This window comes from Heterodontus francisci, chromosome 6 (assembly GCF_036365525.1).
Source record: "Heterodontus francisci isolate sHetFra1 chromosome 6, sHetFra1.hap1, whole genome shotgun sequence".
Classification (NCBI taxonomy): Eukaryota; Metazoa; Chordata; class Chondrichthyes; order Heterodontiformes; family Heterodontidae; genus Heterodontus; species Heterodontus francisci.
In genome coordinates, this window is record NC_090376.1 from 33,967,615 (window position 1) to 33,992,228 (window position 24,614).

General features: G+C 44.0%; 1 protein-coding gene across 3 annotated transcripts in view; it reads left to right on the plus strand.

Annotated features, from left to right (window-relative positions):
- Positions 1 to 24,614, plus strand: part of LOC137371236 (short transient receptor potential channel 4-like) — a 127,488-nt gene that overhangs the window by 53,753 nt on the left and 49,121 nt on the right. For 2 of the 3 annotated variants that reach the window (XM_068033448.1, XM_068033449.1), the window contains exons 2-3: positions 14,708 to 15,112; positions 20,736 to 21,254. In XM_068033448.1, the coding sequence (XP_067889549.1) occupies positions 14,735 to 15,112; positions 20,736 to 21,254 (897 nt within the window). In that variant the 5' untranslated portion in view covers positions 14,708 to 14,734. The remainder of the gene's footprint in view (positions 1 to 14,707; positions 15,113 to 20,735; positions 21,255 to 24,614) is intronic. The other variant, XM_068033450.1, reaches the window with a different exon arrangement.

Genomic DNA, 24,614 nt, shown 5'->3' on the forward strand with positions numbered 1-24,614 from the left:
GGATGAATACTGTCTTCCTGAGCGAGGACAACAGGTTTATGCTCCACTGTGCCAGTCCACCAGTGGCAGCACCTCAGTAATCCTGGTAATCTATTGGAGGACAGATTGCTGGAATGCCGCGGGAGCCTGCATGCCGCTTTGAGCACTGAGATCCACAACTATGATGGCAGCAGTCTGAACCTGCATTGCAGCAAGCATGGATCTTATGACCTCCGTCTGAGCTTCCACTGTAGCACTGAGACCTTGGGTTGCTTCCGCCTGTGCTGCAGTGGAAACTGGGAAAGCAACTACCAGACCCTGCAACACGGCTGGGTCCGCAAGTGCTGCCATGGAGTTGGCTACTTCCACACTGAAAAGGATGGGCTCCAATCCCTGTGATAACCCTGTGCCATGTTCCTTGACAGTGACAGGAGGCCGCTTGGAAGGCTTGCTAATGCACCAACATCTCAGTGTGCATGTTCATCAGTATTCTCCTGTGTGTTGCCCCATTAAAGCCCTGATCTGAGACCCCTCCAGTGAGCTAGCATGCAAGCTATCCTTTCTCCCTGTCCTAGCTGTAGTTCACTCATGCCCAGTGACTCACCATGTGTAGATCCTGACTCTGTAAAGTTTTTGCAGGGCCAGTAGCTGGCTTGGTGGCTGCGAGTGTCAGATCAAGTGATGGTGCTCCTTCAGTTGTGGTACGGTGTTGCTCTCTCTTCCTCTTGGGGCTGCAATGGCTGAGCAGGCAGCAGTTCTTGGGTATCTGAAAGCAAGAGCTTGGAAGTGGAAAGGTGGGGTGAGGTAAGGCGGGGGTGCACACTGTGCCAGATAACAGGATGAGGGTGAGGTGGCAGTTGAGAAGGGCTGTATGGCAGTAACACATCGTCATTCTGAATGGTCTTAGTGGTGCCAGAACAAAATGGGGACAGAGGTTACAATCTAAAATTGTTGAACATAGTGTTCAGTCCAGAAGGCTGTAAGGAGCCCTGTCGAAGGATGAGGTGCTGTTTCTCGAGCTTGCTTTGAGCTTCACTGGAACATTACAGGAGGCCAAGGACAGAAAGGTCAGAGTGAGAGCAAGGTGGAGAGTTAAAATGACAGGCGACTGGAAGCTTGGGGTCACGCTTGTGGACTGAACAGAGGTGTACCACAAAGCTGTCCCCAATGTAGAGGAGATTGCATCGTGAGCAGCAAATACAGTATACTAAATTGAAAGAATTAACAGTAAATCCTGTTTCACCTGGAAGGAATATTTGGGGCCTTGGATGGTGATAAAGGAGTAGGTAAAAGGACAGGTGTTGCAGAGGAGGGCACATTGCTTGAAGAGGGAGGAGAAGGAGAAGGGCTCTCAGCAGGAGGCTATATCTACCCAGGGTCATAGAAACATAGAAAATAGGAGCAGGAGTAGGCCATTCGGCCCTTTGAACTTGCTCTGCCATTCATTATGATCATGGTTGATCATGGCTGATGGGTCTTCAGGAAGTAATTCTCCTACTCCAATCACTGCAAGGAACAGTCTGTCCAATGATTCTATTTCACTAAGGAGGTGCTAACTGAAATCTGACACCTTTTCCAGAGAGACCTGCAGTTTCAGAGCAGGATGAGGACAGCATTGCCAGTGGCTGTGAAGTTTACTGTGACCCTGAATTTTTTTGCATCTGGCTCCTTCCAGGCTGGAGCAGGCAATATTTCCAACATCTTGCAGTTTTTCTTCCACTGTTGAATAAGGGAGGTCACTGAGGCTCTGAATGCAAGGAGAACTGAATATATTTCATTCTCTCTTGGCAGAGAGAAGCAGGTGGATCAATCACATAGCTTCGCCAGTAGTGCATGGTTCCCCATGGTGCAGGTTGCCATTGACTGCACATACGTCACTTTCCAAGCACTGCGTGTAAATTCAGAGATGTACCACAACTGTAAGGGAGTCCACTTCCTCAAGATCTAACTGGTGTGTGACCATACTCAGCACATACAGATCAATGCCCAGTATCGTAGCAGCAAGTCATGATGCCTTTATATAGCAGCAGTTTGCTGTACCATCAGCATTTGAGCAACCACGAGAAACCAGATGGTGACTACTGGGCAACAAGGGCTATTCTATGATCATCTGGCTCATGATTCCAGTGCACAACCCATGCATATGTGCGCAGCATGCATAGAATGAGAGCCATGCTGCCACATGAAATGTTACTGATCAGACCATTGGGGTGCATAAGTAACGCTTTCACTGCCTGGACCATGCTGGAGGAGCTCTGCAGTACTCTCGAGAGCCCATCTTGTGATTTGCTGTAGTCTGCTGCGTCCTGCACAATGTGAGGATGCAGCCCTTGCCACCAGGTATGCAGTGAGCTGCTGAGGAAGAGGAGGAGAATGATAAAGAGAAGGAGGAGGAACAGAAGGAGGAAAGAAGGAGGCAACCAACACAGCCGCTTTCCAGCTGGGCTGTCCATGATCAGCGCATCTGACTGCGATACCACTGAATGCAACTCCACTTCCCCATTCAAAACCAGGCCCACTCCTTACCTTTCCTCTTTTACTGGCCATCACAATGTCCCCTTGGCCACAATGCTGAAATAATAGCTATGCCAAGCAAACATTCCAAACTAACCTTATGTATCAAACCATCCAACATTCCACACAAAAGTCAACTACTCACCCTTGTCCTGCCTGTTCTACTGCTCCTACACAGTGCTACCCCAGTGGCTGCAGCACGGCTGGTGGAAGACTGCTGACTTTCAGTGGAGCAAACTGCAGATAGCCTTGCAGGATCACCCAGAGCAGCACTGGCCCTAGAAAGCCCAGTTTTGGACTGCACATCTCAGTAAGGGAGGCAGCAGTCTTGACTCACTGGCAGATGGAAAACAGTAAGGACGGCTAGGAAGTGGCAGTGGTGTGAGGATAACGCTGTCCCCATGAGTGAGGCAGCAGGCTTGTGCTCCAGGGAGTCACTGCCAATCTTCCAGAGCAAGTCCTAACAATTCTAGCAATCTGTTGGAGATTAGATTGCTGGACTGCTGTGGGACCTTGAACACTGGTATCTGCAGCAATGATGGCAGCAGTCTGAACTTGCTTGGCAAAAAGCTGTGCTTGCATGGCAACAATCTGAGCTTGGAAGACTTCTCTCTGAGTTTCCACTGCTCCGCTCAGATGTTGAGTGGCTTCTGTTTATGCTGCAATCAAAGCTGAGACACTGGCCATCAGACAGTGCATTATGGCTGGGTTCACAAGTATGGTAGTAGTTCGTCATCATTTCCACACTGGAAAGAATGGGCTCCAAGCTCTGCGTAAAGCTGTGTCCAAGCTTGGTGCTGAACTCTTCCATGTTCCTTTACAGTGACCGCAAGCTTTCTGGCAGGCCTGCCATTGCAACAAGCATTTCTGTATGCATACCGATCAGTGTTTTTCTGTATTCTGCCCATCAAAATTCTCATCTGACTCCTCTGCAATGGAACCTCAATCTCCGACCAGCTGGCACTGCACTAACCTTTCCCCCTGCACTGGCTGCAAGACACTCGTGCCTGATGTCTCACCGTGTGCAGATCCTGCCTCTAAGTTAGTTTCTAAAGTGTGTGCAGTGTCAGTATCTGAGTCGGTGGTTGCGAGCGTGGGAGCTCAAGTGACAGTGTTTCTTCACCATCAGTCTCTTCTTCCACTTCCACATCTTGCTCCTGCACCAGTGCCTGGTCAGGTTGCAATACTTGTGTATCTGAAAAGAGAAAGGCATGAGGGTAGGGTTGCAGGGAGGAGGGGAGGAAAAGCAAGAAGTGAATGCTTAGACCATCTACAGCTTGGAAGTCAGAAGAGATTGTGGGATGAGAGGGAAGTGGGATGCGAGAAGGAGAATTAGGTATGAGCCTGCCATCATCTTCGATAATTTCTGCCCCACTGCTGTTCACGGGCTCAGACATGGCCGCTCCAAAGATGGTGAGCACCATCATCTCCACCATCCGGGTGAGGGCATGCAGCCATGCCTGTTCATGTCGGTTAGGTGCTGCTGCCTGTGGTTATGTTGTCCTGAAAGAGAGAGGATAGTATGCCAGTGAGTGTGGTGCAATGTATTTGAGTGATGCGTCGGTCATAGTTGAATAGCTGGCAATGCATACAAGCTGTGAGATGTGGGTGCATAGCTTGCAGTAATGCTATTTGTACTGGGTGCCAGTGAAGCTATGAATGGCAGGTATGTGTCGTGATTGTTAGAGATTGTTGGTAGGTGAGTGATGGGGGTGTAGTGAATTGAGGCAGCATCAGGAGTGCACCCACCATCCTTAATAGGATGGTGAGTGTGGAGGCAGCCAACTACGAGGCCACCTCCGGCAAAGTATGCACCCCTCCCTAGAGTGGCTCTCGGCAAGTGTGGGCTTGGGAACCCCATTTGGTCCCTAAGTCGGGGTCCAGATGCTCTTGGGAAAATCCTGCCCATTGTAAAAGACATTTGTTCCCTACAAACAGATACTCACCATAGTCTGTAGACATCTTACTTTAAGATCTTACTTTGATTTTCTAAATGACAGTGGATTAAAAGGCCGTGCTTCTCTCTGGAGGCTTTTGAGGAACATGTCAGTTGCAGAATGCCTGCAGTCCACTTCCATCAGGTGAATGACATTGTCTGGAAGAGTCAAAATCACCACTGCCATTAATTTATTTGCAATTGGATCCTTCCATAGTAGAATTAGCCACATTAGTGAGATAGCAGCTCCCCGCTGCATCAATAGTTGACTGATTCAATAGGCTGCACTATTCATATCCTTCCCAGTGGAACCAGAGAAACAAAGAGAGAATTATCCTCTTCTAAGACTGCAAGAAGCAAATGATAGAACAATTGTTCACTCAATGCCCCACATGACAACCCAATCCATTTTATGAACAGGAAAGACTTTCATTCTATTGATCTGCAGCTAGCGAGCGATCCCAATCACCTTATACTGTACATAAATGTCTGATATTCAGGAATCTGTCTTTAGTTTCATCATGTAACAATCCACTGTAGCAGCCCACATGACCCAGACTCTTGTACCAGGATGGTTGGTGATCAGGGCAGTCATGGCTTTATGGCACAATTAAGGCTTCCACTAGGGTGCAAGCAGTTATAATGAAGCCGATTTCAGTACAAGAAATGTCATGGAACTGATTATATGTGTTCTGAAGCCTCAATTTTATCGCCTGGATAAAGCTAATGGAGCCTGCAGAGCAGTCCAGCAAGAGTCTCCAGAATCATTTTAGATTGGCGTGTACTACATATAATCGCAATAAAGAAAGATGAAGACCGGGATAGGGAAGGAAAGCATCTCCACCCCCACAGTATGAGGAGGTTGCACACGAAGGGGAGAATGTGGAACAGGACAGCTGGCAGCTAGAGAGGAGGATGAATGAAATTTATAGCTCAGCTCCTTTAAATACATAAAAATTGTCATACTAAATAAAGTCACTTAACCCCTGCCTGATTGCCCCGGCCTCACAGCCCCACAAAGTTTCACACTCTCAAAGAATAATATCAGTTTATCTCAACAACCTGCATTTATACAGCACCTTTAATATAGAAGAGTGTTCCAAAGTTATTCTCTGTGGAGTAAAAGAAGAGGATGCTGAGCTAAAGAATGAGATATAAAGAGGGGTGACTAAAACCTTGGCCAGAGAGTGTTTTAAGAATGGTGTTAAAAGAGGAGAGGGAGGTGGAAAGGCAGAGAAATTTACAGAGGGATTTTGAGAGTGTGGGGCTGAACAAGATGAAACATTAAAACTGAGGTTCTGTTTGTCCTTTCAGGTGGATGTAAATGATCCCAGAGCACTATTTGAAGAAGAGCAGGGGAATTCCCCCCAATGTATTGGTCAATATTTATCCCTCAACCAACATCACTAAATCAGCTTATCTGGTCATTATCTCATTGTTGTTTGTGGGACCTTGCTGTGTGCAAATTTGCTTCTGAGTATAGTACATTACAACGGTGACTCCACTTCAAAAGTACTTTTAAGGTGCAAAGTACTTTGAGATAGTCTGAAGTTGTGAAAGGTGCTACATAAATGCAAATTCTTTTTTTATCTCTTTCTTGTGCACCCTCCTCGTTCTGTGAGTGAGTGTCTATGTGTACAGAAGAGATACCTTCGGTGATGCCTTCATTTAAGAACCTCCAACATAGCCTGGTCTATGTCTTAATTCTTCTCTTCATAACATCAAAATAAATATATTGCCCATGACAAATCCATGTTTAGAGTGCAAGCAGTACTTTGAGCAGAGCTGAGTAATAGTAGCAACAAAAGTAATGACTTAATTCCCAAAGTACTAAAAATATTGTTATGCAGTTAAAGAAATACCAACCATCAGTAGTAGCACACAAAAAAGCAACCTCATTGTGGTGTTGTTGTGGTTACCCGCATGGGTCCTAGTTATGCCTATCTTTTTGTGGGATATGTCAAACATTCCTTGTTCCAATCCTACTCAGGCCCCCTCCCCCAGCTCTTTTTTTGGTACATTGATGACTGTATCGGTGTCGTTTCCTGCTCCTGCCCGGAACTGGAAAACTCGATCAACTTTGCTTCTAATTTCCACCCTTCCCTCACCTTTACATGGTCCATCTCCAACACTTCCCTTCCCTTCCTCAACTTCTCTGTCTCCTAATATTCATTATAAGCCCACCGACTCCCACAGCTACCTCGACTACACTTCTTCACACCCTGCCTCCTGTAAGGACTCCATTCCATTCTCCCAGTTTCTCCGTCTCCGACACATCTGCTCTGATGATGCTGCCTTCCATGACATCGCTTCTGATATGTCTTCCTTTTTCCTCAATCGAGGATTCCCCGCCCCCCCCACTGTGGTTGACAGGGCCGTCAATCGTGTCTGGCCCGTTTCCCGCACCTCTACCCTCACCCCTTCCCCTCCCTCCCAGAACCGCGACAGGGTTCCCCTTGTCCTCATTTTCCACCCCACCAGCTTCCACATCCAAAAGATCATCCTCCGCCATTTCCGCCACCTCCAACGTGATGCCACTATCAAACGCACCTTCCCCTCCCTTCCCCTGTCATCATTCCGAAGGGATCGTTCCCTCCACGACACCCTGGTCCACTCCTCCATTACCCCCACCACCTCGACCCCTTCCCACGTGACCTTCCCCTGCAATCGCAGGAGGTGTAATACCTGCCCATTTACCTCCTCTCTCCTCACTATCCAAGGCCCCAAACACTCCTTTCAGGTGAAGCAGTGATTTACTTGTACTTCTTTCAATTTAATATACTGTATTCGCTGCTCACAATGTGGTCTCCTCTACATTGGTGAGACCAAACGCAGACCGGGTGACTGCTTTGCAGAACACCTCTGCTCAGTCCGAAAGCATGACCCCGAGCTTGTGATTGCTGGCCAATTCAACACTCCCCACTGCTCTCATGCTCACATCTCTGTCCTGGGCTTGCTGCAGTGTTCCAGTGAACATCAACGCAAGCTCGAGGGACAGCATCTCATTTACCGATTTGGCACACTACAGCCTGCTGGACTGAACATTGTGTTCAATAATTGCAGAGCATGACGGACCCCCCCTTTTTATTTTTATTTTTAGTTATTTTTTCTTTTTTCTCACGTTGGCAAGCTGGGGAGAGTCTGACACTCGCCCCACTGGTCCCACACTTGCCCATTGCGCCCACAGTGATTTTGTTCTAATTGTTTGTCAATTCATCTACATTTCATCGTTGTTGCCAAGATGTTACCAGTATTAATGGCGAGAAATGCAAATGTTCTACTTTGGTACTCCGACTGCATACTAGATTCACATGCCACTCCCCACCCTGTAATTTACCATCAGTTAGAATAAAAACATCCATTACAATGACAGCCAGCAAGCCACATCAACAGATTGGTAGTGGCAGCTGAGTAGGAGTAATTTCGTTCTACACTAAAAATGTAATTTGTGTAAGTTCTGGGTGTGTTTAATTTCACTGATGATACAGAAAAAAGAACAAATGCAGGGTTACTCAGATGTTTGAGAAATAACAAGCACTGGTGGGAGAATCATTAATTATATAGCCCCCTCTGGCAGGATGAATAATTTGTTACATTAACAAAGAACAAAGAAAATTACAGCACAGGAACAGGCCCTTCGGCCCTCCAAGCCTGCGCCGATCCAGATCCTCTATCTAAATCTGTCGCCTATTTTCTAAGGGTCTGTATCTCTTTGCTTCCTGCCCATTCATGTATCTGTCCAGATACATCTTTAAAAGACGCTATCGTGCCCGCGTCTACCACCTCCGCTGGCAACGCGTTCCAGGCACCCACCACCCTCTGCGTAAAGAACTTTCCACGCATATCCCCCTAAACTTTTCCCCTCTCACTTTGAACTCGTGACCCCTAGTAATTGAATCCCCCACTCTGGGAAAAAGCTTCTTGCTATCCACCCTGTCTATACCTCTCATGATTTTGTACACCTCAATCAGGTCCCCCCTCAACCTCCGTCTTTCTAATGAAAATAATCCTAATCTACTCAACCTCTCTTCATAGCTAGCGCCCTCCATACCAGGCAACATCCTGGTGAACCTCCTCTGCACCTTCTCCAAAGCATCTACATCCTTTTGGTAATGTGGCGACCAGAACTGCACGGAGTATTCCAAATGTGGCCGAACCAAAGTCTTATGCAACTGTAACATGACCTGCCAACTCTTGTACTCAATACCCCATCCGATGAAGGAAAGCATGCCGTATGCCTTCTTGACCACTCTATTGACCTGCGTTGCCACCTTCAGGGAACAATGGACCTGAACACCCAAATCTCTCTGTACATCAATTTTCCCCAGGACTTTTCCATTTATTGTATAGTTCACTCTTGAATTGGATCTTCCAAAATGCATCACCTCGCATTTGCCCGGATTGAACTCCATCTGCCATTTCTCTGCCCAACTCTCCAGTCTATCTATATTCTGCTGTATTCTCTGACAGTCCCCTTCACTATCTGCTACTCCACCAATCTTAGTGTCGTCTGCAAACTTGCTAATCAGACCACCTATACTTTCCTCCAAATCATTTATGTATATCACAAACAACAGTGGTCCCAGCACGGATCCCTGTGGAACACCACTGGTCACACGTCTCCATTTTGAGAAACTCCCTTCCACTGCTACTCTCTGTCTCCTGTTGCCCAGCCAGTTCTTTATCCATCTAGCTAGTACACCCTGGACCCCATGCGACTTCACTTTCTCCATCAACCTACCATGGGGAACCTTATCAAACGCCTTACTGAAGTCCATGTATATGACATCTACAGCCCTTCCCTCATCAATCAACTTTGTCACTTCCTCAAAGAATTCTATTAAGTTGGTAAGACATGACCTTCCCTGCACAAAACCATGTTGCCTATCACTGATAAGCCCATTTTCTTCCAAATGGGAATAGATCCTATCCCTCAGTATCTTCTCCAGCAGCTTCCCTACCACTGACGTCAGGCTCACCGGTCTATAATTACCTGGATTATCCCTGCTACCCTTCTTAAACAAGGGGACAACATTAGCAATTCTCCAGTCCTCCGGGACCTCACCCGTGTTTAAGGATGCTGCAAAGATATCTGTTAAGGCCCCAGCTATTTCCTCTCTCGCTTCCCTCAGTAACCTGGGATAGATCCCATCCGGACCTGGGGACTTGTCCACCTTAATGCCTTTTAGAATACCCAACACTTCCTCCCTCTTATGCCGACTTGACCTAGAGTAATCAAACATCTATCCCTAACCTCAACATTCGTCATGTCCCTCTCCTCGATGAATACCGATGCAAAGTACTCGTTTAGAATCTCACCCATTTTCTCTGACTCCATAATGATTGCATAATGTTGTCCATGATCCTGTAAGCTGCATTGAAAAAGAGCTCTTCAGTTTGGAAGGAAGAGAAATAAAAGTACAGAGTAAGTTACATCAAATGGCAGCATCCTCTTGGCCAAAATCCTGAAATAAAAGACATCCCAAAAAAACTATTCCATAACAATTTTATCCATCAAAACTTCCAGTAATACATATGAAGCTAAACTATTCACTCTTGTGCATTCCCTTAGCGCCTGTCCTATGGGTGCCTTTGCCTGGCCTAGTGTTCCTACGCAATGCTCCCCCAGTGGTTGCTGCATTGCTTGTGGAAGGCTGCTGACTTTCAGTAGGGGAGACTGCAGATGGCTTTGCAGGAGACCATCGCTCAGCTCTGGGCCTTGAGGACCTGACTTTGAACTTCACCACCTCAGCACGGGAGGCAGCAGTCTGGGCTGGCTGGCTGGCTAACTGACAGGCAACAGTCAGGGCACTGGCGGAGTGCCAATGGTGGGAGGATGAATGCTGTCATCTTGAGAGAGAACAGCAGCTTGGTATACCACGGTACCACTGCCACTCTCCTGGGGCATTGCCTCAGATGCTGTATCATGGCTAGGTCAGCAGGTGCTGTCATAGAGTTGGCTACCACTTCCACACTGGAAAGGATGGACTCCCGAGCTCTGCACAAGTTGAAGCCAGACTCCTCCATGCTCCTTGACAGTAACAAAAGGATCTATGGCAGGTCTGCCAGTGCACCAAGCGTCTCTGTGTGCATGCTGAACGATGTTCCCTGAGAGGAAAAAGCTCCATTTCACAGAAAAAAACAGGCATGGACAACTAAAGAGATTAGAAATAGCAAAAACAAAAAGGAAGGACTTACAAAAATGCAAAATGCAACACAGATCCGACCGAATGGGATCGATACAAAGACCAGCAAAGGGTCACAAAGCAGTTTATAAGAGTTACTAAAAGAGATTATGAAAGGAAACTTGCAAGGGACATCAAAATCAATAAGAAGAAATGTTATAGTTACATAAAGGGAAAGCGGGTGGTCAAGAGCAATGTAGGCCCATTAAAAGCTGAAAATGGAGATATTGTCATTGATAATGGGGAAATGGCAGACATGTTGAACAATTACTTTGCCTCAGTATTTACAGTTGAAAAGGAGGATAACTTGCCGGAAATCCCTTAAAAAAAATTAATAGCCGATAGGGGACAGGGACTTAATGCAATTAACGTAAGTAAATCATCAGTAACAAGGAAATTAATGGAACTGAAGAGTGAGAAATCCCCAGGACCTGACAGTTTCCATCCGAGGGTGGTAAATGAAGTAGGGGAGCACATTATAGATGCCCTAACTATAGTCTTTCAGAGTTCCCTAGATTCAGGAGTGGTCCCTCTGGATTGAAAAGTTGCACATGTCACTCCACTTTTTAAGAAGGGTGAAAGGGGGAACCAAGGAAATTACAGACCAGTTAGCCTGACATCTGTGGTGAGCAAGTTGCTGGAGTCTATAATCAAGGATAGTGTGACTGAACACCTCAAAAAATTTCAGTTAATCAGAGACAGCCAGCATGGATTCATGATGGGAAGGTCATGCCTGACAAATCTCATTGAATTTTGTGAAGAGGTGACTAAGGTAGTGGACAGGGGAATGTCTATGGATGTTATTTATATGGACTTCCAGAAGGCATTTGGTAAAGTCCCACATAAGAGACTGTTAACTAAGGTAGAAGCCCATGGAGTTGAGGGCAAATTATTGATATGGTTAGGAAGTTGGTTGAGTGGTAGGCGACAGAGAGTGGGGATAATGGGTAAGTACTCTGATTGGCAGTATGTGACTACTGGTGTCCCGCAGGGATCTGTGTTGGGGCCTCAATTATTCACATTATTCATTAATGACTTGGATGATGGCAGGGTAAGTCATATATCCAAATTTGCTGATGATACAGTTAGGCGGCATTGTAGACAGTCTAGATAATAGCATAAAATTGCAAAGAGATATTGACAGACTAGGTGAGTGGGCAAAACTGTGGCAGATGGATTTCAATGCGGGCAAGTGTGAGGTTATCCATTTTGGACCAAAAAAGGATAGAGCAGGGTACTTTCTAAATGGGGAGAGGTTAAGTACAGTGGATGTCCAAAGAGACTTGGGCGTTCAGGTGCATAGATCTTTAAAATGCCACGAGCAAGTGCAGAAAATAATCAAAAAGGCTAATGGAATTCTAGCCTTTATATCTAGAGGATAGGAGTATAAAGACACAGACGTTGTGCTGCAGCTGTACAAAACCTAGTTAGACCCCACTTGGAGTACTGTGAGCAGTTCTGGACACCACACCTTAGGAAGGATGTATTGGCCTTGGAGGGAGTGCAACGTAGGTTTACAAGAATGATACCTGGACTACAGGGGTTAAGTTACGAGGAGAGATTACACAAATTAGGACTGTTTTCGCTAGAATTTAGAAAGTTAAGGGGTGATCTGATCGAAGTCTTCATGATATTAACAGGAAAAGACAGGCTAGATAAAGATAAACTATTTCCACTGGTTGGAGATTCTAAAACTAGGGGGCATAGTCTAAAAATTAGGAGCAGACCGTTCAGGAGAGATGTTAGGAAGCACTTCTTCACGCAAAGGGTGGTAGAGGTTTGGAACTCTCTCCCACAAACAGCAGTTGAAGCTAGAACAGTTGTTAATTTTAAATCTGAGATAGATTTTTGTTAAGCAAAGATATTAAGGGATATGGGCCAAAGGCAGGTATATGGAGTTAGGCTGTGGATCAGCCATGATCTCATTGAATGGCAGGACAGGCTCGAGGGGCTGAATGGCCTACTCCTGTTCTTATCTTCCTATGTTCCTAATGTTCTCCTGGATGCTACCCCATCAAAGTCCTCATCAGAATCCTCTTTCTTTTGGGCCTCCTTATCTCGAGAGACAATGGATACGCGCCTGGAGGTGGTCAGTGGTTTGTATGGAGTGACCTCTCCATGGCGCATGCCTGGGCAAATTTATGGAGGTTGAGAGTTGCCCAGTCGTCAAAACCCCCCTCTCGGCCTTTCTGGTGGGGTCCAAAGGAGTGCAGGACACGACGTTTGGCACCAGTATGGCTGCAGGAACTGCCGGAAACATGCCAAAGGTGACACATGACCGCCTACGGGGTTCCGCTCCGGATTTTCTGTTAGGGTTTACTCCCTTAGCCTCCTCTGCAGCAGCACATATCTGTGGCCTTGCCCTCCGATGAGCTGGCACATGCTGTATCCTTTCCCCCCAGCCTGGTGACTTACCACGTGCATATCCCGCCTGTATGCTATTCTCTAAAGTATACGCAGTGCTGGTATCTGAATTGGTGGCTATGAGTACCAGATCAAGTGCTGATGCTTCTTCATCAGACACCTGTTCTTGCTCACGTCCTTCATGGTGAGGCTGCACTGGCTGGCCAGGTGGCAGTTTTTGGGTATCTGAAAGCATAAATACAGAAGAGGAGGGTTGGGTGGAAAGCAAAAAGTTCATGGTCACAAATTTGCAGCTTGCACTTCATGCCTGATGGAGGGGAGGTCGAAGCGGGACTTGAGTAGGTGCATTAGGCAGGAACATTCCGTCATCCCGAATGTTCTCGATGACACCGTTTGCAATGACCTTAGTCACTGCTGCACTGATAATAGCGGTCAGCGTTAGGACCCCTACTTTTCCTGATATATATTAATGACCTAGACCTGGGTGTAAAGGGCACAATTTCAAAATTTGTGGATGACACAAAACTTGTAAGTATTGAGAACTGTGAGGAGAATAGTGATAAACTTCAAGAGGACATAGACAGGCTGCTGGTAGATGAAATTTAATACATATGGGGTTTGAAGCTCAGTTCAGGTTGAGAAGAGTACTGACACTGACGCAGGGGTGTGTGTTTAAATGGTAAGCAACTGAAAGCTAGGGGTCATGCTTGCGGACTGAATGGAGGCATTCCGCAAAGTGGTCACCCAATCTGCATTTGATCTCCCCAATGTCGAGGAGACCGCATTGTGAGCAGCGAATACAGTATACTAAATTGAAAGAAGTACAAGTAAATCACTGCTTCACCTGAAAGGAGTGTTTGGGGCCTTGGATAGTGAGGAGGGAGAAGTGCAGGTATTACACCTCCTGCGATTGCATGGGAAGGTGCTGTGGGAAGGGGACGAGGTGTCAGGGGTAATGGAGGAGTGAACCAGGGTATCGCGGAGGGAATGATCCCTTCGGAATGCCAGTTCTGATGAAAGATCACAGACCTGAAACATTAACTGTGCTTCTCTCTCCACAGATGCTGCCAGACCTGCTGAGTATTTCCTGCACTTTCTGTTTTTATTTCAGATTTCCAGCATCCGCAGTATTTTGCTTTTATTACGTCTACATCTGTACCTGTCTCAGGCTGTGTGTCTGTTCTTAGCATGTGCAATTGCACCAACCATTTTGGGATATGCGACCTCTGTCTTTTGGCCATGTCTCATTAATCTGGACATTTTACTCTTGAAGGCACTGCAACTTTAATTCATGTTGTCTTGTCATATTTCATGTGACCATTGTTGAAACGTTGTAGCTTGTAGAGGCACATTTCATCTGTTTAATACTTCCTATCTGCAGTGTACAACATTAATGTACATTTATTGCTGAATATCATACTCTGAGATAAATTGCTAATAGAAAATACTAAAACTACTCTTCTTTTACCTCGCAGTTATATGCATTTTGTTAGAGAAAAAAGAAAAGATGAGAATATTAGACAGTGCACGCATGTTAGATTTCTCAGTTTACATTCTTTCTACAAGATTTCACATGAAGAGACGTTAAGAACTGGTGTTAAATTATGACTGTTCAAAAACATAAGGGTCATTTTCTTCTGATCCCTAAAATGAATTGCAACTATTATGGTAAAGGTTCCCCAGTAAGATAGCCCATTAAAAATTATTTTTATGCTTTCCTTTCTTTAAGAGACAAGACTTTGACATGGCATGAACAATGGCTCAGCTGTACTACAAAAGAAGTGACAATGCACCGTACAGAGATCGAATTTCTCTTCGAATTGTGAGAGCAGAATCTGAACTCTCTCCTGCAGAGAAGAATTATCTGAGCGCAGTTGAGAAAGGCGATTATGCAAGTGTCAAACAAGCCCTTGAAGAAGCTGAAATTTATTTTAAAATCAACATTAATTGTATTGACCCTCTGGGGCGGACTGCACTTCTCATAGGCATTGAGAATGAGAACTTGGAAATCATTGAACTTCTCCTGAGTTTCTATGTGTATGTAGGAGATGCTCTTCTCCATGCCATCAGAAAAGAAGTTGTTGGAGCTGTTGAATTACTATTAAATCATAAGAAGCCTAGTGGAGAAAAGCAAGTAAGTTAAATAAAAAATGCAATGTACAGCATCTACGGCAGATCTGAACTGTATCTTACGGTCCATCATTTATCCAACAGCGTATTTTTTTAATCTACAGGTTCCTCATTATAAATTGTAGTTCAGATGTTCAGAATTTTGAATCTACACTAGAAATTGCCTAATTTTAATTTTTGCTGCCATAATGTCATATGATGGAATGGATTGAACAGATAATAGAAAGACCATAGTTGAGATCTGAGCCAACACATAGACAAATGGAAAAGTTAATCAAGCAGAAAGGGAAAAGAAACTTTATAACTACACTCAAGGTATATTTCTGAGGGCATTAAAATTTTAATAAAGGATTAATTTATTTGTAATTAGTTACTTTTATAGGCTTTTACTTCAGACAAGCAGTAAAATTCAAATTCATCTTAGTCTGTATGCATAGTTGTGGTGTATTTGGAGGTTATAAAAATGGAAAGGGCACATATAGAACCATTTTGGGTAGAATTAAGTGATGATAACAGCGGTAAACATATGTATTTGTCCATCAAAGATTGTTTTTTTCATCGATCTTTCTAAAATGAAACTGTTAAATGTCTTCAAACTGATTGTTTTGCACATTTATGAACTTAGGAACATAGGAATTGCTCGGCCAAAAAATAAGGTCCATCGAGTTTGCCATCTACTGTCCTGGTAGTCACATGATACGACAATAATGGAGTTATTGAATAATCATGGCAATCAATCTCTAGCAATTAGTCTACAACAGACACAGTGATGAGGTGAGGAAAACCCCCAGTTGTGGGAAGTTTTGGGAACCATAAGTCCAAAGTCACCTGTTCACCTCTCCCCCAAGCATGCTACACTTAACATACGTCATGTCTCAAACTACTCATATACTGTGCCCCAAAATATTATTTTCTGAGTTAAATTTATCTAATCTACATTTGAATGAATCAATACTATTTGGTTCCATTGTCTCCCGATGGAGTTTCTTCCATAGATTTACCACTCACTCACTGGAATAATGACCCAGAATTTGCTGGAGCAGAGAATATCATGGTGAGCAGCATGGGTTAGTTTTTTTCCTCATCTTTTCATTCTAATGCATTTTGTGATGTAAATTGTTGGAAGTGAGATTTGATAACTGGACATCAACAGGGTATCTGGGACCTTGGAGAACAACAGCATCAACAGACTATTCCCTTACCCAATTAAATAAAAGGATAAAGAAAGAAACAGAGTGAATGACAGAGAAGGAAGTAGGATGGATTTGAGTCAAATTAGATACAGGTGGAGATATCAAGAGAGGAAAAAAAAGATTGAATTGAGAGGGAATAAAGAGACAGAAAGGGAAAAAAATTTAAAAACCCCTGTTGAAGCTGTTCACTACCTGCAGATGCGAGACTCCACAGTTTCACTTGTTCCCTTTCTCGGCCTCTGAAGTTGAGTGACATTGCAAAAGCATAAATTTCATCGTTAAAAGGATTCTAACATTGTGAAATAGCAGCCCTAACTTTCTGCAGTGAGTTTATTTCGTATTTACAGTGCAAATGCGACCATTTCTTGAAACTGATGGGGAAGCTGACAGCAAGCTTCAGTGTTTGCGAGGCTAACAGAGGAGCGCCGCGGATTGTCCAGTAATTTCTGGCGATTCACAGCTCACAACATAGCTCATCCTCGCCAAGTGCTGGATCTTTTACATACTAATAATGGCATGGACCTTTAACTCGCCATTATTTTACTAACCAATTCTGGTACATTGTTTCTACAGATTTGTTTAGAATTTACCACTCTTCAAGCGCAGGCCATGTCCTCTGGTCCTACTGTTCTGGACAAACTGAAATAGCTTGTCATGCTGTACATTATTTTGTCCCTCTAAGATCCTAAAAACATCCACATATCACCGATCAAACATTTCTTACCCATTTAAAGTTTAAGAATAGGTTGAGATTGCTTTGGCCCCAAATTAGCTACTCAGTTGTATCAAACTGCTACAGAAAGAAACACTGTGGGTGTATCTACACCACAGGAACTGCAGCGGTTCAAGAAAGTTGCTCACCACCATCTTCTCAAGGGAAATTAGGGATTAGCAGTAAATGCTGGCCTTGCCTGTGATGCTCACATCCCAAGAACAAATAAAAAAAAATGTTCCTGTGAGAATTTGCCCAATATACATACTCTTTCATCATAATCCAGCCCCTCCACCTCTTCAATCATTCTGGTTGCTCTCTTCTGTCTCCTTTCAATAGATGCAATTTTCTTTTTGCATTGCGGAAACCAGAACTGCACACCATATTCTGAGTGCTGTCATACCAATGATTTATAAAGTGAAAGAAATAACTCACTATTTCAGCTCAATACTGACCTTTTAATACATTCAACATCTAATTTGCTTTATTTCACTGTCACCGAACTATATTGCGATAGCTTCAATTTATTGTCAAGGGGACGGCGAGATCAAGCAACATCTGTGAAGAGAGAAACAGAGTTAACGGGGGTGGAGGGAGGGGGGACTTTTAACCCTGAAAAACAGATGGGTTTGGAATGGTTGGAAAGGAGAAATGAAAAAGAATCTCAAACCTGAGCCCAACCAGCCTCAAAACTGCATGGTTTTAACAGGGACAGGGGCAGGTCACTCATCTAAATATTTTAATGAGGCTGCATACCTCAGATTTTATCTATTCCAGCTTAACGCTGGCTGGCTAGGTTTCCCAAACCTTGAGAAACCTGACAACTCAAGGGAGGTTAGGACTGCTGCGTGAAACAATTAAAGTTGTTTTTAGCACTGCTTGCGGGCCAGGAGGAGCAGGAATTCTTCAGCCAGCTCCTCAAGCAGACATATTAACTTCCCTAGCAATTGAACCCATCTACCTCCACGATCTGATGCTCTCCTGATGCCCTTCATGGCTCATGATCTCCTCCCAGCAACCTCCCCCATGTCCTCTACTACCCTCCCACAATCTTCTTCCCTCCTCCACCAATCTCTCCCCAATCTTTTTGGCCCCTCATTGATGTCCACCCCGATCTACCTGGGTCCCCCATTGATGGCCTCCACATAGATGTCCTACAAAACCCCCGATCTCTCACTTCCCTCTCCTACTCCCTGGCATGACCAGGTGCTGCAGGCCTATCCCTCCATCCGACCTACAGCTGGGAAGTGTTAAATTCAGCAGGACCTGAGGGGTACCCCATTTTTTTCTTTATCCCAGGTTCCCCATCATCTTGTTGCACCCCCTTACATCCCCATTAATGTTGGCCGGAATTTTATGCCTTCCCCCCATACAGGAGCACGCTGGTAGCGGGTGGGGGAGCTGTAAAAAAGAGTGGGAGATGGTGGGGGGTGCTGTGCCTGATGCCTTCCCGCCCCTGCTGCAATTTTACAATGGGTGGCGACAGCGAGAAACAGCCTGCTCGCCCCAGGCTGATCAAGGTCCTGACATGGCCAATTAACTGCAACTTAAGGGCCTCCTCCTGCCACCGCTGGTATTTTACCCAGGCGACTCAGGGCTTTAGAAGGCCACCAGTTAAAACCTGGCGGCCTCTTTGTGGGCTGGGGGAGGCCCTCCTGATCGGGCACCCTGTGCCTCATGGAGAGCCCCCCACTAAGCCCTAATTGCCCCGCTGAAATAAAGTCCCCCCCTCCCAACCAACACCCTCCCCCCCGCCCCCTTGCCTTGCCAGAGCCCGGCCAATTGTCCCTGGCCAGGCCCCAAAAACTTACCTTGTTTCCAGGGCCGTCGTCCGTTTTGCTGCTGCGGCTGGGTGCAGTCCCAGCAGTGGCCACTGCTCCCGGTGGCGCTGCTGGGACTGAGAGCTGTCGGCCCGCTGATTGGCCAGCAGCTCCATTAGGTGGGACTTCTTGCCTCGGAATGGTGGAAGTCCCGCCCAAGGTCAATTAAGGGCCTGGGGAGCATAAATTCCCGGCGTTGCTCCCCAGGCCCGGCGGAGGTGGGCTCACCACTGACTTTTCAGCCGGTGGGTGGGGCCTCCCGCCCAACATAAAATTCTGGCCATTAACTCTACAGATGCTGCCAGACCTGCTGAACGTTTCCAGAACTTTCTGTTTTTATTTCCAAAGAAACTGGGGCTCTTTTCACTGAAATAGAGGTTAAAATGAGATCTGATCAAGATATGCAAACTTATGAAGGTTTTTGATAAGGTAAATAGGGAATAAACTGGTTAGCGAGTTGATAACTAGAAGGCTTAAGATTGCCATAAAGTGAAAAAGGGAGAAGTTAGGAATTTTTTAACACAGGGAATAGTTAGAATATGGAAACAATATTGAAAACAGAATCCATTGTAGATTTCATAAGGAAAATGAATAAATACTTGGTAAAATTTTATAGGATATTGTGGGGAAAGGAAAGAGGAATGGGACTAAATTGATCGCTCCTTTAGAGTACCAACACAGGCAAAATGAACCAGATGGCCGCCTGCTGTAGTGTAAGTTTCTGTATTGGAGATTGGTTATATTTCAAGTCATAAAGGACTCCAGATTGAAATATTTCTTTATGGGATTTCATAGCTGGCAAGCATTGTAGCTATTTTAAATTTGAGTGCTGCCTCATTCAGAAAAGAACAAAATGATCTCACTGGGACTCCCATCTTAAGTGGCTGATAACTATGAGAATGGAGTGTCTTTCTATTGGTGATGTAATTTATTACATTTGATAGAATATGTGAGGGTGGCACCAGGCACAATAGGGAGGAAACATTAATGCCCTATTCTTCAGCAAGTGAGTGATTTACCATACATCCAGACATTAGAGTTAATAATTAAGGAACGGTGGAATTTTCTCCCCAAAAGGCTGTGAATGCTGGATCAATTGAAATTTACAACACTGTAATTGATAGATTTTTATTAGATAAGGGTATCAAGGAATATAGATCAAATGCATGTGAATGGAGTTAAGGTACAGATTTGGCATGATCTAACTGATTGTAGGAACAGTCTTTCAATCTGGAAATTGCACTGGTTAGGTTACAGTTCAAGTTTCTGCTAAAATTCACTTGTACAATCACAAACCTAAAATATTCCATGAACCAAGCAATCAGGCAGAGCAGTAGAACATAATTATTTCTTATTATTTTCTTTCCATTGCCTTGATGTATTTAAAAGTGGTAATCTGGTGTAGTTTAATTAATACAGCTGAAAATGGGTTTATTGCCATAAATAAGCATTTTTAATAAGGGTGTCCAGTTCTCCACCTTGAGTAACATGATTTAAAATCACTAAACATTACTTAATAAAACTATACTGAAGCATTGACTAGTATACACAAGTCAGTTTTTTAGTAAGTGAACAAGTCTTTGATAGAAATTTTTTTTTTAAAAACTGGTGTACCAGTGGCTGTGCTCCTAAGGAGCACAATTTGAATTGCGTATCTGAACCAGTGCAATCACCGGAATCCGGAGAGCCAGTTCTGTGGGTGAATTGAATCTTGAGCCAGCATAAAGGATTGCCAACAACGCAACATGAGCGGTTTGGGAATAACTCACTTCTAATTATAGCTCGCTGATCTTTCGCGCTGGTTTGGCCAATTTGTGCCAACATTGCACTCATATAACAAGTGGGAAATCTGATCCCAATTGATTCAGCTGAAAATGATACATTTCCTGATTTGCTCCACAGGTTCCACCAATATTACTGGATAAACAGTTTTCAGAATTTACACCAGATATTACACCAATAATTCTTGCAGCTCACACCAACAATTATGAGATAATAAAGCTCCTTGTGCAGAGAGGAGTTTCCATACCCCAGCCTCATGAAGTTCGTTGTAACTGTGTTGAGTGTGTTTCCAGCTCAGATGTTGACAGTCTACGCCATTCTCGATCAAGGTTGAACATATACAAAGCCTTAGCAAGCCCATCTTTAATTGCTTTGTCCAGTGAAGACCCCTTTCTTACTGCATTTCATTTGAGCTGGGAGCTTCAGGAACTAAGTAAAGTGGAAAATGAATTTAAATCGGAATATGAGGAATTATCACATCAGTGCGAATCGTTTGCAAAAGATTTATTGGACCAGACAAGGAGCTCCAGGGAATTAGAAATTATACTTAATTATAGGGATGACAACAGCATTCTGGATGTGCAAACTGCTAATGATCTTTCCAGGTTAAAGTTGGCAATTAAGTATCATCAGAAAGAGGTAAGACTTCTAGAAATCATATATTATTAATCTTTGACTTGTGGTGAGTTAGAAATGAGTGAGTAGATGGGTCAGCAACTTTCAGAATGTAATAAAATGTGGATTCATATAAAATTATACTGCAGATATTTTCTTATCTTTTTCCCCCTTCATGAATAATGCCTATTGGCGTTGTTTAGAGAAAAGCACAAATGAAAGACAAAAGTATTAAATAAAGATGTTACTTTTTCTTAGAGTAATTAATAAATTATCAAAATAGCCAAAATACACAAAGACATAAGTTGGGTAGTTGTAAGACTCTGTGGATCTGAATTATATAACAAAGAGCATATTATAATTAAAATCCTGGAGGCATTGTTTCTCCAGACACAGATCAGTAATAAGACACAGAGGAGAAAGGAACATTTGGTCCATTGGCCTATCATCATTCATTAGAAATTGCTCCAGCAGCATTTCACATAATCACTATTGATAGCAATCTCTATCTCTTAAAAAAAAACTGATTCTAATTGTCACCCACTTAATTGAATTATATCTAAGCCTGTAGGTATGGACTTTCCTGCTTGGGCACAACCCAGAAGTTTGACCCAAAAATGCACCCAATGTTGCCCTTATTTTACTGAGGTCAAGTTACACCAAGTATTTTCCCATTCTCATTAAAATACACACAACTTTAATTGAACATATAACAGTGTAAACAATCGGAGCCCAAGGAAATGCTGAACCCACACCAGCATATTTCTTCTTTGAGTCTTAAAATCTAAGTATTTAATCATCATTCATGCTCATCAGGCACAGCATGTTCAAGAACCTCCAATCTTTTAAGCCAAATAATTGGTTTCCACCCAGATTGCAAGTATATCTGGGGGGAAATGCAGAAGAAACTCCATACAAGCATACGAATTAGGAGCAGGAGTAGGCCATTTGGCCCCTCGGGCCTGCTCCACCATTTGATAAGATCATGGCTGATGTGAATGTGGCCTCAACTCCACTTTCCTGTCTGCCCCCACCCCTCATACCACTGACTCCCTTGTCTATCAAAAATCTATCTAACTCAGCCTCGAATATATTAAATGACCCAGCCTCTACAACTCTCTGAGGAAGCAAATTCCTCCAGACTATACTCTTCATATATTATTCGATATAGGAACAGGAAATTAGTCCTGGAATACCTGGGTGGTAGAAACAGATTCAGTGGTCACTTTCAAAAGGGAATTTGATAAACACTTGAAGATGAAAAAATTGCAAGTCTGCGGGGAAAGAGCAGGAGAATGGGATGAATTGGATAGCTAATTTCAAAGAGACAACACAGTGCAATAGTCAAATGGCCTTCTTCTGTGCTGTATAATTCTGTGGAAAAATACCTTAATGCTTGAAGTAACTTTTTAGCTTTAGTGCTCCAGATGCAGAGGATTGCCACTGGAGGTACATATCAGGAGTTTGGGAATGTGCCTCCCATGAATTTCTGTCCATAAAATGAACACATAGAAAATCATTATTGGGAGGGGGAGATGCACCAAATTCCTAATGTGTTCTCTAGGCACTGCATTGCAAACTCGGCTAGCCTTGAATTTACACAGGGGCTGCTGGGATTATGACTGCCCTGCAGCTCCAAATCTGCTAGAGTATGCAGGATGAGGGTGAAGGCACCAAATGATCCTGGGCCTGGCAGGCAGGTGCTCAAGCTACAATGGGTGCACATTGGGTGCCTGCCAGTCTACAGAAGCTGGAAACCATAATGCTTTGTTACAATCTGAGTGGATTCCCCCCCTCTCCCCCACCCTCACTGGCCACCCACCCTTGCCAACTGGAAGAATTATCTGCTGGTCGCTTCACCCGCACCTCCCCCATCTCCCCCACCCCTACAAAGAAGGCTGACAAATTTTAAAGAGATACCTTACCTTGGGAGCCCACATGCACCATCAGGAGGCTGGTGTACCTAAACTAAACAGGGTAAACTGGCCTTCACACTTACAGTGTATCCCTCTGAAGCTGGCTCATGGTCTAACTTGTGGGAATTCTGCTGAACCCCTGCTGGCGTAATGGCAGGAGTTCACCAGAAAGCCTGCATATCTTTAGAGTTAAAAATTTAGGTTCCAGTGCCTTGTTCCATATGGATTGATTGGGTACATTTTTGCCTGTTGTCACTTTGAATTCAACATTAATTTTAAGATATTTTTGCATATACACAATCATTACAGCCCTGGAGACAGAAATTAATCGGTATTTAGAATAACTTTCCAAATTCACCAGGTTTTACACTGATAAGGTGTGTAGAATGAAGCAAGCATAGTCAGGGTGACTTTGCAAGGCTCTTCTTCCAACTATTACGACAGAGGCAGGAGAAGTGCACTATTTTTCTAGTTCCAGTTCTCCGCAGGTCACAATATATATTTAGATTTTTTCCCAGCTACCGATATGGTCAATCATAGACTCTTATTTTTTATCTCAGAATAAAATACACCAACCAGGTTTCTTTAATAAACAACAAAATTATCAGTTTATTAGAAAACAAGTCTTAATCAGTAACTAAGCAAAGCATTAACACACAGATTGAGATACAAAAGTTCCCTTTTAACCTAGCTGTTCACACACACATACACCAGTTAACTGAAAAAATAGAGATTTACTCTTCAGAGCTATATTACAAAAAAAAGGCAAAAAAGAATACTTTGGCTAAATACTTGCTAATTCTTGAAGAAAAAAGAGAAGATATAGAAAGATGTCGGATGTCCTTTTTTCCCGGTTTGGCATCCCAAATACACGTAGACACCTGTCACTGGGATCTTCCTAGAACAGTTCTTTTCAGGCAACGTTGAAGATCAGTTTGGGCAGGCTTTCCAGGAGAAATGCAACAACAGGGGTTTTCAGGCAAGTCTTGAAGAAGGAATGCAGCATCAATTTCTCTATTTCTTACACTTGCTTCTAAGAGCTTCTGAAAGAGATGGAAAAATTGGCAGGCTTGTCAAAGAGCTGGAACAGGCTGAGTTGGAACAGGCTGAGTTGGAGTTTGTCCTTGGCAGCTTGATTTTTTAACCCCTTTTCAGAACACTGTCCATACCCCAACTGCCTGTCCAAGGTGAAACGAAGAACATCTCAGGAATCAAGCCTGCTGATCGCTATAAATCTTGACCTGTTATTTCTCTGTACACATCTTCCTCAAGTCAAAAAAGCCCCCTGCTGAGTATTTATCTGAAAACAGGTGCCTTCCAGTAACTGTTGTTTACAAGCCAAATCCAAAAAACCTTCTGATGACCTCTTTTTAAAAAAACAAAGTTCCAGCATCTATGGAATCATTTTTCAGTTTTAAAACACAAATCCTCATAATTTAACAAAAAAAAAATGGAAGAACTCGTAACA